General features: G+C 51.4%; 1 protein-coding gene across 1 annotated transcript; it reads right to left on the reverse strand.

Moving 5' to 3' along the window:
- Positions 1-6,218: 6,218 nt before the first annotated feature.
- LOC116523649 (avidin-like) lies at positions 6,219-9,024 on the reverse strand. Its single transcript, XM_032238778.1, has 3 exons — positions 8,820-9,024; positions 7,832-7,952; positions 6,219-6,252 (listed from the first exon to the last, which is right to left on the reverse strand). The coding sequence occupies exons 1-3, from the start codon at positions 8,986-8,988 to the stop codon at positions 6,219-6,221; spliced, it is 324 nt and encodes a 107-aa protein (XP_032094669.1). The 5' UTR covers positions 8,989-9,024.
- Between the last annotated feature and the right edge of the window lie 4,770 nt (positions 9,025-13,794).

The following is a 13,794-nucleotide window of genomic DNA, read 5'->3' on the forward strand; positions in this document are numbered from 1 at the left end:
CAGGCCATCCCAGGCCTCCTGTGCTGTTTTTCCTTCAAGGGTTTCCATTCACGGAATCCTTCCTAATCTCTCCGTTTGTTCAAGTCGGCTCTTTTAAAACACTCTAAAATACTGGTCTGACTTGGTTCAGTCACCTTCGCAGAGGTGGGTTGCTCCCGGTTCAGCCTGGTTTGGCCAAACCGGTAGTGGAGTTCAGAACTGAACTGGCAGCAACCCACGTCCCCAAACCGGTTCCCTCACCCCGGCTATTTTAGTTGTTAGTGACTACGCGTGCACAGTGCACTGTAAATTGTTCTGCGCATGAACGAAGAACAATTTACTTTGAACAGTACCCGTGAGTTGCAAACCAGTAGTAAAACCGGCAGCAACCTGTTCTGACCCCCTCCTCTGTCCAGTAACGAATGCCGAGACAAGCTTAACTGGAATGTACTTTAATAGCAAGACACCAACACCTCGGTGGCTGAAAGCCAAGCAAAACAAACAGATAAGGACCTTGGCAGACAAACTTGGGCAGCAATAAACACAGATAAGGCTTGGCAGCAATCCAGCCTGCCAAGCTCACAGTACTGTCCTCCGACATTCAATCCTGTGTTGACTTCTGCAAAGAGGCCGTGTGCACAAGTAGCTTTTTATAGTCTGGAGAGGAGCCTAATGACCACCAGCTGAGTGCAATCACCTCCTGTAATTGCGTAATTGTTCCTGACGCCTAGTAGCTCTTCGATGGCGTGCATCCAGGAACAACTCACTGCTGGCCTCCAGCTCACTCTCCCTTGTCACCTCCCCACTGGTCCAAGACTCAGGCGCCTCCTGGTGGCCAACCAGCCTCTCTGCATCCTGCTCGGAGTCAGAACCCTGTCCAGGGTCCTCCACATCTTCCAGAGCCGGCTCAGAGGGCCCCTTGCTGTCGTAGTCTGGTGGCAGCTCCAATGGCACCTGCTGGGCCACAACAGCAACCCATCCCTGCAAATTCTAGTTTGAGATGACCATTCTCCCTCAAAGTCCCCGTAACTTCCAGTCCCTCCACCATTTTATCCCTTTTGGTGAGAATGAAACCCCTCCAGTTCCCTCCTCCACCTTTTCCTGGACAAAGTTGTCAGCCGGGCAAGTCAGGATCTGCTTTGGCCTTCGCTCTGCCTGCAGATTTGGTTTCCCAATTGACTTCAGGGTAGTTAAAATCCCCCATTACTACAATGTTGTGTTTCCTGCACACCTCAGCAAATAGAGTCCATCTATTCCTTCTTCTTGGCTGAGTTCCAATGGCAATGCCGTTTCTTTTTCTTTGAAACCCAAATACTTTCAAGAAGGCCTTCGTCCCTACTGCTGCGTACTTCTGTGGAAAGGTAGTAATTATTTACATTCTTTCTTCTATCATTCATCCCAACATGAAAGAGGAGGAAGGGGAAAAGGGGGGTTTGTCTAGACTAGTGAAGAGCAGGAATAGGGGGGGGGACATGAGAGCAATCTTCCAATATTGGAGGGGCTGCCACAAAGAAAGGGGGGATCAAGCTATTCTCTAAAGCAGTGTTTCTCAACCTTAGCAACTTGAAGATGTCTGGACTTCAACTCCCAGAATTCCCCAGCCAGCGAATGCTGGCTGGGGAATTCTGGGAGTTGAAGTCCGGACATCTTCAAGTTGCTAAGGTTGGGAACCACTGCTCTAAAGCAACTGAAGGCAGGGCAAAAAGCAACGGATAAAAGCTAAACAAGGAGAGAGCCAGCCTAGAATTAAGAAATTAAGCAAAAACTTCCTGGCAATGAGGACATTTAACCAGTGGAACGGCTTGTCTCTGGAAATTGTGAATGCTCCAACAACACTGGAACGCTCTTTTTAATGCGCTACTGTAACACGCTCTACATGGGGCTGCCCCTGAAAAGTGTTCGGAGACTACAACTGGTCCAGAATGCAGCCGCGCGAGTGATACTGGGTATACCGAGATACACCCATGTTACACCTATCCTCCGCGAGCTGCACTGGCTCCCTATCGATCTCCGAACGCGCTTCAAGGTGCTGGTTATCACCTTTAAAGCCCTACATGGCTTAGGACCCGGATATCTGCGAGACCGTCTTCTGCCACATACCTCCCAGTGTCGGATAAGATCTCACAGGATGGGCCTTCTCCGGGTGCCGTCGACTAGACAATGTCATCTGGCGGCTCCTCGGGTGGGTGGGGGGCTTCTCTGTAGCTGCCCCGGCCCTATGGAACAATCTACCCCCAGAGATCCGGACCCTCCCCACTCTCTCGGCCTTCCGAAAGTCTACTAAGACCTGGCTATTCCGGCAGGCCTGGGGCTGTTGACCTCATGAATGAGGTCCAGCCCCACTAAGATTGAGTGTATGAATTTGTCTGAAATGATACAGGGCAGTGCTTGCTAGCCTTTTTGTCATGCCGAAAGCGCACGCGCCTGCACCCATAATGCAATGCGTGCATGACAACTCAGGCTTGCATGCCCCCCACCCATCTTTGGCTTCCTGGTTGGTGCAGGAGGCTTTCCAGGCCCAAAACGGGGCCCTAGAATACATGCATGCAACCTGCCACCCCCCGCACATACGTGCACGCACCCCCGCATGCACCCTGCCCCAAGACCCGAAGACCAGCTGACCAGCAGGAGGCACGCGCGGCAGTTGGTGTGCCCGCAGAGAGGGCTCTGTGTGCCACCTGTGGCACGTGTACCATAGATTTGCCATCACAGATCAAATAGTTTCCTGTTTGAGCAAGTGGTTGGACTAGAAGACCTCCAAGATCCTTTCCAACTTTGTTATTCAGTTGATTAGGTAACCAGAATATGGAAAATAAATCAGTCAGCTTGATCATTTTAGTAAGCCTCTCTGTCACATCTTAAATCTTTAAACATGGGTGCCAACGAAGCATCCTGGAAAAATTGCCTAATCTAGAAATTGATGACTGTTTTAACAGTAAAAGTAAGTCTTAGCTCCTGATAAAAGCAGTCTTCTGTTGAAAAAGAGTATTTCGCTCACAAAAAGTTAATAAAAGTAAATCTGAAGTCCTGTAAATAGGATTCCTGTAAATAGGATGCTTTGTGAGCAATTGGTCAGCAGCCTTCTGACCAATTGCTCTCAAAGAAGTGTTAATACCACTTTATAAGGCCACACTTGGAATACTGCATTCAGTTTTGGTCACCACGATGTAGAAAAGAATGTGGAGACTCTAGAAAGAGTGTGGAGAAGAGCAAGAAAGAGGATGAGGGGACTGGAGACTAAAACATATGAAGAACGGTTGCAGGAACTGGGCATGTCTAATTTAATGAAGAGAAGCACTAGGGGAGACACGATAGCAGTCTTCCAATATCTCAGGGGTTGCCACAAAGAAGAGGGAGTCAAACTATTTTCCAAGGCACCTGAGGGTAGAAGAAGCAGCAATGGGTGGAAATTAATCAAGGAGAGAAGCAACTTAGAACTGAGGAGAAGTTTCCTGACAGTGAGAACAATTAATCAGTGAAACTGTTGCAGAAAATGAGAGGCTTTAGACTTCTCAGGATACAGGAAAAGTTTCTTTGGCAGCCAGGTTCAGAAAGCGAGCCCATGGCTTATCATTGCAAGTTCTGAACAACCTTAATTATCGAAGCAAGCATTCTTATACATTCTCAAAAGCATTGCAACACGGAAATACTTAACACATTTCTTAGTGGTTACCTTGAGGGGAAAACCTTATAAGGAGATGGGGTCTTACTTCTCCTTTTGTTTATGGAGTACGTGTCATTAACGAACTTTAATTGAACCTTGGACTTTTGACATCTTGTGGTTAGGCACTGGCTTCCTGTTCTTTTGCAAGCTGCAATTCTGCCTATGTGGCTTTAATATAGAAGTAAAGGGGCTCTAAGAGGCTGTCCAGCCTGACCCAGTAGGTTTCACACTTAATGTCCAAATCTCACTTTACGTCCGCTTTAGAACAGCTTCCCTCCAGAAGTTGCGAATGCCCCAACACTGGAAGTCTTTAAGAAGATGTTGGATAGCCATTTGTCTGAAACGGTATAGGGTTTCCTGCCTAGGCAAGGGGTTGGACTAGAAGACCTCCATGGTCCCTTCCAACTCTGCTATTGTATTATTGTATAAGAAAGTTAAGTAAAGGTGAACTCCCTTAGTCTCTGGATACGAATTAAGTATTTTGCTCCCTCTTGTGGTTAGTGCTGATAAGCAATTCTAATAGGGGAACAAATGAAAACTGGTATATATAGGCAGCGATGTCTTGTTGAAAAATGAAGGAATAAGATCTCTGTTTGAAGGTATGAAATGCAAGGTTAACAATGAATATAAGTATACTTTCTGGGGGAAAATAATGCCAATGTTAACTGAATATATATTGTAGAATGGAAATGAGGCCTTTAGTTATATTAGACGAAACATTTGAGACAGTAAATATTATTTGAAGATGCAGATGTTAAAACACTTGTAACCAAACGACATGCTGCATGTGATGATGGTTCCCCCCCCCCTTTTTTGGGTCTTTCCCTTTTTTTTAAAACCCTAGGTTATTGTGGTGTCTATTAAATATATAACAGAGAGATACAGGGTGTGTGTATGGGGGGAAATAACAGAGAGATACAGGGTGTGTGTATGGGGGGAAACGTAGTAGGGATGCACCTGTAATCAAATGACATACTGTATGGGATGATAGGTTTGTTTTTTCCTTTTTGTGTGTGTGTGTGGGGGGGTTCTTTTCCCTCTGCCTTTCCTTTTCTATTGTTATGTGATTATGTTGTCTATGTAACAAAAATAAAATAAAATTATATAAAAAAAAGAAATTTAAAACATTAAAATATAAATACCTTTAAAAATAATTTTGCATAAGTTACGATCCTTTTTGACAGTACTAACATAACCATTTGTTATTCAAATTGATTTTTTTATACATTCCTAAGTTTGGGAAACTTTCAAGTGCCCTGGGGGCTCCTTGGCCATAGCATTGGCCTGCTTTTGGCTGAACTGGGACTGTTCTTGGATTTTAGTGAAGGCAGATGCTGGTGAATATTAATAACCCATTGGTTCACTTATGAAGAGGGCCGGGCCCCAGAGTGAACCTTGTCGTGCCCCACCGCATGCCGGCCTTAAAGCTTCTCTTGGATCCAATCAGAGCAACCTGCTCAGTTCCACACTTCCAACCTCACTCAGGGCCATCCTTCTGCTTTCCCTTTCGTCCTCCACCCTGAGGGTTCCGCTCTGTCTAAGCTTGTCCAATGGCAGAGATGGTTGCGGGCAAAGGGCTTAATGGGTAACACCCCCCCCCAGCAGCTTGTCCTGTACAGAGACCCACTGAGAGCCAGATCAGTTCACAAAGTAGCCAGGTGCCCCGGCCCTACCAGGACAGATCGATAACTCCTGGGGAGAGGGTGCTTCCCACTGCTGCCCCATGGATTAGCTGCAGGTTCCCCACAGTCCTCCAGGGCAACAGCTGTGTGGTCGTAGAGACAAGAGTGTTGTCATATAACTCCTTGTGTCGGTGTGGCGGTCACCCATGGCCCAGTGCAAAACAGGGCATGCACAGCCATGCTGAACCACACAGGAAAAAACAAACTCCATAACATCCTGATAGTTCATAACATAACATCCTGATAGTTCGCTCTAGATGTGCCTTACCCAACGACGCCCAGGATTTGACCATATATAGACAGAACTTCCCTGAGCAGTAGATTAGCAATTGTAGTTTGACAGGCTGCTGTTGAAATTCCCACGGGAATTTCACAGGCTGCCTTAAATCACATGCTGATTGCTCCTCCTGCCTTTGTCCTATCTCAATAAAAGGGGCTCCCAGACCCCAATATGGATCGCCTCATCCTGAGAAAGCTCGTGTCCGTGTCTTTTCTCAACATTGGCCTCATGGGCGAACCACGGGTACTTCACATTTGGGGCCAAATCAGGAGTGACCACAAGAACAACCTTCCTTAAGCCCCCATCTCAAGCCTGTTTGCATGGAGGAAGCCCGCTCTCCCCAGGACCAAGCCAAGGCAAAATAAGGGGGAAGTACTAGAAAAGGGCCCTTGAACCCCAGAGTTGGCTCTGAGCCCACCCCCTCCAGATGGGGGTCCTACCCAGGATCTCCGGGAAGCCTGCAGACTGGCACCCAGGGAGCTTCTGAAAGACCAGGGAGGCTGATGCTGCTCAGGAAAACATTTTATTGGAGAAGAGTGGCTAATGGGTGAGGCAGGAAGGCTCACCCCCATCCCCAGGCAGAAACCACGGGAACCTGGCTCTCTTCACCCTCTCACTTGGTACGATAGAAAGTGTCCGTGCCAACCCTACAATGAAGCAGGAGGGAGGGAAAATGTCAAAATTCATGGTGGCATGATTGCTGTTTACCCAGACTGAGCATCCCTCCAAACCCCCACCCACCCCATTCCCTCCTTCCACCCACTCAGGTGACCATGAAAAAGAGGGGGAAATGGATGTTGCTGCTTCTGGGGCCCGTAGGGTCCTCAGCCACCCATTGCAGGCCCCATCTGAGGAGGGGAACGGCCCCAAAGAAGGCTGGTTGAAATCTCCGCTGTCTTTGATGGGCCTCCTTTGAAGAGGCTCCGGAGGGTCCCGAGAGGATGGCAGGCCGTGTGCCCTAGGGAGGCACCCTGGTTGCCTCTTTGCCCCATACAAATATAGGGCCTGTGCTGGCTCCTTCTCTCCAATTTGAGTAGAGCAATTAATGCCAACTCTCCAGATGTTGCCAGCTGTGGGCCCACCCAACTGTGATGCCACCCAAACCACACTTCAACAGCTTGTCACTGAACCTCCTGAAAAAAGCTCTGAAACGTGGTCTACCAAGAGCTGAGGTGGCGCAGTGGTTAAATGCAGTACCGCAGGCCACTTCAGCTGACTGCTATCAGCAGTTCGACGGTTCTAATCTCACCGGCTCAGGGTTGACTCAGCCTTCCATCCTTCCGAGGTGGGTAAAATGAGGACCCGGATTGTTGTTGGGGGCGGTATGCTTCCTTTTGTTTAGTATTCATATTAATAGCTAATATTTTTGTTTTTCCTAAATTTATTTTAAAACCAGACACTTGACCATATTGATTAATTGTATTCATTAAAACCATACTAGATTCCTGCGGTTGTTCCAATATTATGACCAAATCATCCGCAAAAGCGCAGACTGTATTCTTGCTGCCTAATCTTGATCCTTTTTAGACCATCCAAGCCCCGTATTTTATTCAACAATACTTCCAAAGTTATAATAATAAACAGTAGTGGGGACAAAGGACAGCCCTGTCTTGTACCTTTTCCGATTTGAAAAGGATCTGTTAAACTTCCGTTGACTATGATTTGTGCTGTTTGCTGTTGGTATATTGCTTTAATTGACCGTAAAAAGCTATCTCCTATCTGCATTTTTTGCAATATCTTCAACAGAAATTGCCATTTAACTCGATCAAAGGCCTTCTCAGCCTCCAGAAATATGAACGCAGCAGGGATTTGGTTATTCTTTCCCAGATATTCTAATGCATTAATAATTAGTCTGACATTCTTTGAAAGCCCTATGAAGCGGTATATAAGTCTAACTGCTATTGCTATTGCTGATGCCAGCCTCTCCCGCTGGAGCTGCTCAGGGAGCTGAAATGGCCCCCCCCCGAGAGACACACACTCTACAACTTGTTGTTGTATTTTAAATTGTGTATTGTCTTATTTATCCCCCTTCCCTTTTCATTGTAAGCCTCCCGGAGTCCTCCTTCGGGAGTGGGCGGCATACAAAACCAATAAACTAACTAAACCATTGGTGCCCCCTTTCAAGAGCCACTTGGGGAGGGGGGAGGAAAGAGAGAAGAAGAAGGGGGGAGTCCCAGGGACCTTCCAGTTAGGGGGCAAAGCAGTTCAACCCCTACTTTTCCTTACCGGGTTGCCCCCCAGTCCTCTGCCACGGATCCCACCTCCACACGCAGCAGCCAGGTGGTCTTCAGCTGCTCCTCTCCATCCTCGTCCAGGAAACACTGACCCACAAAGACGGTGGTGGACTCTGAGGGGGGAATCAGCCAGAGACTCACTGGTAGGTAACTGGGTTATAGCACTGGGGGGGGGGATGTATGTTCCATAGATCAATCCACCCAAATGATTTACTCCATGCCGGTGGCACCTGGAGGAGCCTCCTGCCGATCACCTCCCATAGACCGATTAGATCTCACAAGGTTGGGTCTCCTCCGGATTCCATCTGCCAGCCAATGTCGGCTGGCGACTCCCCGGGGGAGGGCCTTCTCTGTTGCAGCTCCGGCCCTCTGGAACGAGCTCCCTGTTGGGATCCGGACCCTTACTACCCTCCCGGCCTTCCGCAAAACCACCAAGTCCTGGCTACTCCAACAGGCTGGGGGGCTTGTGAAATATCCAGCCCCAAGGAAACTGTGACTGTTGTGGTTTTTTTTTAAAGTGTTGTTTTGTGTATTATCCCCCCTCCCTTGTTTTATTGTAAGCCGCCCGGAGTCCTTCGGGAGTGGGCGGCATACAAATCAATAAAACTCTAAACTCTTTGGGCAGCTCCAGCTAATGCGGGGGGTGGGGGGTGGGAGGCATTGAGTGAAAAAAAATCTGGAAGAGGCAGATCTAATCTCTGCACTGATCCCTCCACTGGGGCAGTGAGCCAACTGGCAGAGTCAGGTCTTTAGGCCCTTATGAAAATATAGGAGGGTTGGGGTCAACCTCACATTGGGGGGGTGGGAGGGGCAGGATATTCCAGAGTGCAGGAACCAATGCAGAGAAAGCCCTCCACCTGGACTTCCCCAGCCGGAATAATCGGGCTGGCATCATGCCTCCTCTGGGAGATCCACTAGATTCCCTCCCTCTCCCCCCCCCCATTCTATTTGCTTCCACCCCAAATAGTGAGTGGCTTTACCGGAGAAGTTCCAGTTGACGGTGAAGCCGAAGGTGGGCTGGGCCCGCTGGTCCGCCTGGTGCTGGATGCCCTGCAGAGGGGAAGCCCGGATGGTGTTGTCGGTGGCAGCCACGGCGGTCAGGTAGGAGCCGCTGAACACCCCGGGATTGTTGCTGTCCGAGATGACCATCCTGGAGCCCTGGTCACTCACCCAGTTGCCAGTCAGGACGCACTAAAGGCGGGGGGGGGGGCAGGAAAACAGTTCGCGGGGCTGGCCAAGCGCGGCTGTCCAACAGGTAGAGAGGCTGGCAGCGGCGATTCCTTTGTCTCCGGGGAGAGTCCCCACCTGCCCGATCCCCCGGGCTGCCCACGCCGGGAGCGGGTGGCAGAGGCGGCCCGTCCCAAAGCCCCGTCGGGCGAGGCGCCTGTCAAGACTGCGCCCCGGTCGCCCAGCAAGCGAGAGCGGCAGAGGAACAAGCGCTGGGCCGTCCGGCCGTCGGGGACTCGGAGCCCCTGGCGCTCAACGCGACGGGACCGGGTGCGGCCCCTTCTGCGCAGAGCCTGGGAGCGGGGGCTTTCCACGAGGGAGGCCGGGACCCTCCGCCCACCACTCCGCATCTCACCTTCGGCATGTCGACGCGCCCCGAGTTTTGAGCTTCGGCAGAATGGCCGGAGCAGCCGAGCAGGAGAGCGAGGAGTCCCAACGCTGCTGTGCCTATCGCCATGGTGCCCTCCAGGACTCGAGACTTGCCAGCCCCGGCGGGACGGGCTCTTATAAAGCCCCGCTTGGGCAAGCGCTGGCTACACCCCCCCAATGGAGCTGCCGCCCCCCCATACCCCTCGCGGCAGGGAGGGGCAGCATCCTTCCCCCCTTCCCCGAGGGGACGGGAGCTTCTGGGAAATGGCTGGCGAGTGCCGGCCGTGACTTTGGCATGCGAGGGCGGGGGGGGCAGACCGCGAAGGCCATCGCGGGGCTCCCCGTTTGTTCTTGGTCTGCTCTTCTGCCCGGAAAATGTGTCAAGAGTTTCTGGCGAAAACTGCCGTTCTGCGGGGCGAAGGGTCGGGCTGCTTCGCTCAGCGATTGATCTCCGCGGGGGGAAGCGGACCCTAAGGTGCCCATGGTGGCCCAACCATGCCCCCCCCTAACACCGCCAAATCACTCGGGGAGTGGGGGTGCAGCAGGTGGCCTTACATGAAGACTAGCAACAATTAGCAGTAGCAATAGCAGTTAGACTTATATACTGCTTCATAGGGCTTTCAGCCCTCTCTAAGCGGTTTGCAGAGTCAGCATATCGCCCCCAACAACAATCCGGGTCCTCATTTTACCCACCCCGGAAGGATGGAAGGCTGAGTCAACCCTGAGCCGGTGAGATTTGAACAGCCGAACTGCAGAACTGCACTCAGCTTGAAGTAGCCTGCAGTGCTGCATTTGACCACTGCGCCACCTCGGCTCTATAGGGGAGCCCCAGGGGGGCTTGGATGCTTTGTTAGGTGGCCATTCGCAAAAGCGGAACCTTTGCCCCCCCCCCCCCCAGGCGTTGCTTCCATTTCCAGAAGGCGGGGGTGGGTGGGGGGAGCCAAGGGCAGGTTGCAAGATTCGGAAGAAGCCTATCTGTGTGACCTTATTTGTTATTATCCTTCGTCTCTTTCCACTAGGTCAACCATCCTTGAGCTCTGAGGGGCGAACAGCAACGTTTTGGCTTTCTGGGCCAGAAGCCCTGGTTGAGACGCCTGCCTGTCGCCAGTGGGTGCCGGGGGGGGGGGGGGGGGGAGGCTTCGGCTTGCTCTGAAGGTCGGCTCCTCACAAGGGCAATTTTAGCAGCTCCTATGGTTTGGCAGGCGGGAGGGGTCTCCGAGGGGCTTTTCTTGAACGCATGGGAGGGGGAGAAGAAAACTTATCATCACCGCCTTCCCCATTTCTCTCCCTCCTCCCTTCAGATGCAGAAGCAACCCAAAAGGCTCCACTGCAGGAGAGTCATCGCAGCCCAGGGTTGACATGAGGGGGTCCTTGGTGGTCTCAGAGTTTGGTTCTTTTCTTGCAGACGTTTTCATGACCCAACTAGATAATTCCATCAGGGCTAGGAAGGGATGGGGTTTCTCTCCCTTTACATTGTAGGGTCTTGCCCTGTCAAGTCTTGGTTATTTGGGGGTGGTCTTGGAGGCTCTTTGGAAACACCTGGAAGGAAATCACCAAGCCCAGAGACCCCCAAGCAACGGAAAGGGAGCTGCGAGGAGAATTGTGTGGAGCAAAGTCCTGGCTTGTTCGCAAACAGCAGCCACATTGGCTGTAAAGCATTAAGTTGATCGGCGGGGGTGTGTGTGGAATCCGTAATTCACTTTTTTTGGCGATAGTTTTTTATTTTCCATTTTTTCATTTTCATACACTCACATATGTACTCACTGTGCATAGCCAACGCCATACAACATTAAACAATAATTGCAGCAATATAGTGGAAATACACCAAGGGGAGGAGGAGTGGGATAGAAGAAAGATGGGTAGAGAGGGATGGGAGAGAGGGTGGGGGGAGGGAAGGTGAGAAGGAAGGGAGGGAGTGGATCGGGAGAGAGGAGTGGTAGAGGGGGAGGGGAAGTAGGGTAGAGGGGGATGATGGAGGGAAGATAGAAAGTTGGAGGGGGTGGAAGAAAGAGGTGTATGGAGAGCGGAAGAGGTATATTGGGTTTCTATTTTGGGGGGGAGTATTGTTGACAAGAGGAATTGCTGCGATTATTGTTTAATGTCGTAATTCACTTTTATTATTCTTTACTTTTAGTGTCAGGGAGATGATGGGAAGCAGGAACGTTATGAAACAGCTGGAGAAGCTTTCCGTGGGCTCTGGCCAGTCTTCTCCAGTGACATCGGTGCCTCGGCTGTCATTCAAGCAAGGCCTGACATCAAAGAGGGCCACTCCAGGGACCCTGGGGGAAATTGCCACACAGCGGGGGGGGGGGGGGAGGCTGGCAGCCCAACTCTGCTTCACCTGAGAGACCGCCTCCTGCCGATCACCTCCCATAGACCGATTAGATCTCACAGGTTAGGTCTCCTCCGGATTCCATCTGCCAGCCAATGTCGGTTGGCGACTCCCCGGGGGAGAGCCTTCTCTGTTGCAGCTCCAGCCCTCTGGAACGAGCTCCCCGTGGAGATCCGGACCCTTCCGACCCTTCCGGCCTTCCGACCCTCCCGGCCTTCCACAAAGCCGTTACGTCCTGGCTGCTCCAGCAGGCCGGGGGGGCTCTCGAAATATCCAGCCCCACGGAAACTGTGACTGTTGTGTATTTTAAAGTGTTGTTTTGTCTATTTATCCCCTTCCCTTGTCTATTGTAAGCCGCCCGGAGTCCTTCGGGAGTGGGCGGCATACAAGACCAATAAACTCAAACTCAAACTCACCTAAAGCAGGGGGGTCAAAATCATGATGACCCATTGTCATGTGACATACCGCAACGTCCCCCCTTCACTAAAACGGGTGGGTGTGGGCAGGGCATGTCACATAGAATAGAATAGAATAGAATTTTATTATTTGTATGCCGCCCTTCTCAGGGGGGACTCAGGGCGGCGAACAATTCAAGTGGGAAAAAGGGGAACATAAAAAATACAAATAATAAAAGTAGACAACAGTCGCACAACCATACATGTCGAGAGGGGAGGGAACTCATCACCCCCAGGGCTGCCGGCAAATCCAGGTTTTGACGGCTTTTCGGAAGGCCTGGAGAGAGGTGAGGGTCCGAATCCCTGCGGGGAGTTCATTCCAGAGGGCCGGAGCTGCCACAGAGAAGGCCCTCCCCCGGGTAATAGCCAGGTGGCATTGGCTGGTAGATGGCACCTGGAGGAGGCCAACCCTGTGAGATCTAATGGGTCTTTGGGAGGTAATTGCAGCAGGCGGTCTCTCAAGTACCCAGATCCCATACCATGAAGGGCTTTATAAGTTACGACTAGCACCTTGAAGCGTATCCGGAGACTGATCGGTAACATCTGGCCTGCAGGCCACGAGTTTGACACCAAATCAACCGACGTGACTGAATTATGTTGGGATGCAACAGAAGTTTTTTTGCATGCAAACAAGCAGCAATGCATTCCCCCCCACCAATGTCCTTCCCCCCCCACTTTCTCCCACCAACGAAGAGCCTCTAGGTGGTGGCCTTCCCCTTCCCTTCCTTCCTCTAAAGCACCTGAATGGCAGACCCCCAATCCTCCTCCCCTTCGCTTCCAGCCGCCCTCCAAAGCCGTGTGTGTGTGTGTGTGTGTGTGGGTGGGGGGAAGAGAAGGGTCTTGGCTGCTGCTCGTGGCGCTTCTGCAGGCCCCCATTTTCCTCTTCCAGGCATTGGTTTCATTTTCAGAAGGGGAGAGCCAATGCCTCCCCCTCCCCCTGGGCCTGCCAAGCGCTGCCCAGACAGCTGCGGGGACACACCTGGGACCCTTTTGCGCTCCGGATGGGGAACTTGTGAACTGCCACGTTGAAGAGACGCCAAGCAGCCGAGGAGCGACCCACCGCTCCCCGAACGGCTTTCTCACTGACTCAATTCCTTCTTACCTCCAATAGACCGATCAGATCCCACAGATTAGGCCTCCTCCGAATTCCATCTGCCGGCCAATGCCGACTGGCGACTACCCGGAGGAGAGCATTCTCTGTGGCTGCTCCGGCCCTCTGGAACGAACTCCCCGTGGAGATTCGAACCCTCACCACCCTCCAGGCCTTCCGCAAAGCCCTTAAAACCTGGCTGTTCCGACAGGCCTGGGGCTAAAGAGCTTCTGCCCCCCTTCTCGAATGGTATGGTTGTTGTGTGTTTTTTAAATTTCGTATTGTTATGTCTCGTCTTTTTTATTCCCTTGCCTGTACCTCCTTCCCTGATTGAATTGTGAGCCGCCCTGAGTCCCCTTCGGGGAAAAGGGTGGCATATAAATGTAATAAATAAATAAATAAATAAATAAATCTTTGGCTCTGCCCAAGACCCTCCACGCCTAGGCAATCCCGCCAGTTGACCAGGCAGCCACAGAGGCTGC

The sequence above is a fragment of the Thamnophis elegans genome, unplaced genomic scaffold (assembly GCF_009769535.1).
Source record: "Thamnophis elegans isolate rThaEle1 unplaced genomic scaffold, rThaEle1.pri scaffold_85_arrow_ctg1, whole genome shotgun sequence".
Lineage (NCBI taxonomy): Eukaryota > Metazoa > Chordata > Lepidosauria > Squamata > Colubridae > Thamnophis > Thamnophis elegans.

Bases quoted from the DNA above. Each gene is read 5' to 3' on its own strand.
- LOC116523649 (XM_032238778.1), bottom strand. From the start codon at position 8,988: ATGGTCATCTCGGACAGCAACAATCCCGGGGTGTTCAGCGGCTCCTAC. The intron at 7,953-8,819 runs GTAAAGCCACTC...TTCCCCCCTCAG, and splicing joins CGTCAACTGGAACTTCTCCG to AGTCCACCACCGTCTTTGTG. The intron at 6,253-7,831 runs GTAAGGAAAAGT...GCTTCATTGTAG, and splicing joins GAGGACTGGGGGGCAACCCG to GGTTGGCACGGACACTTTCT.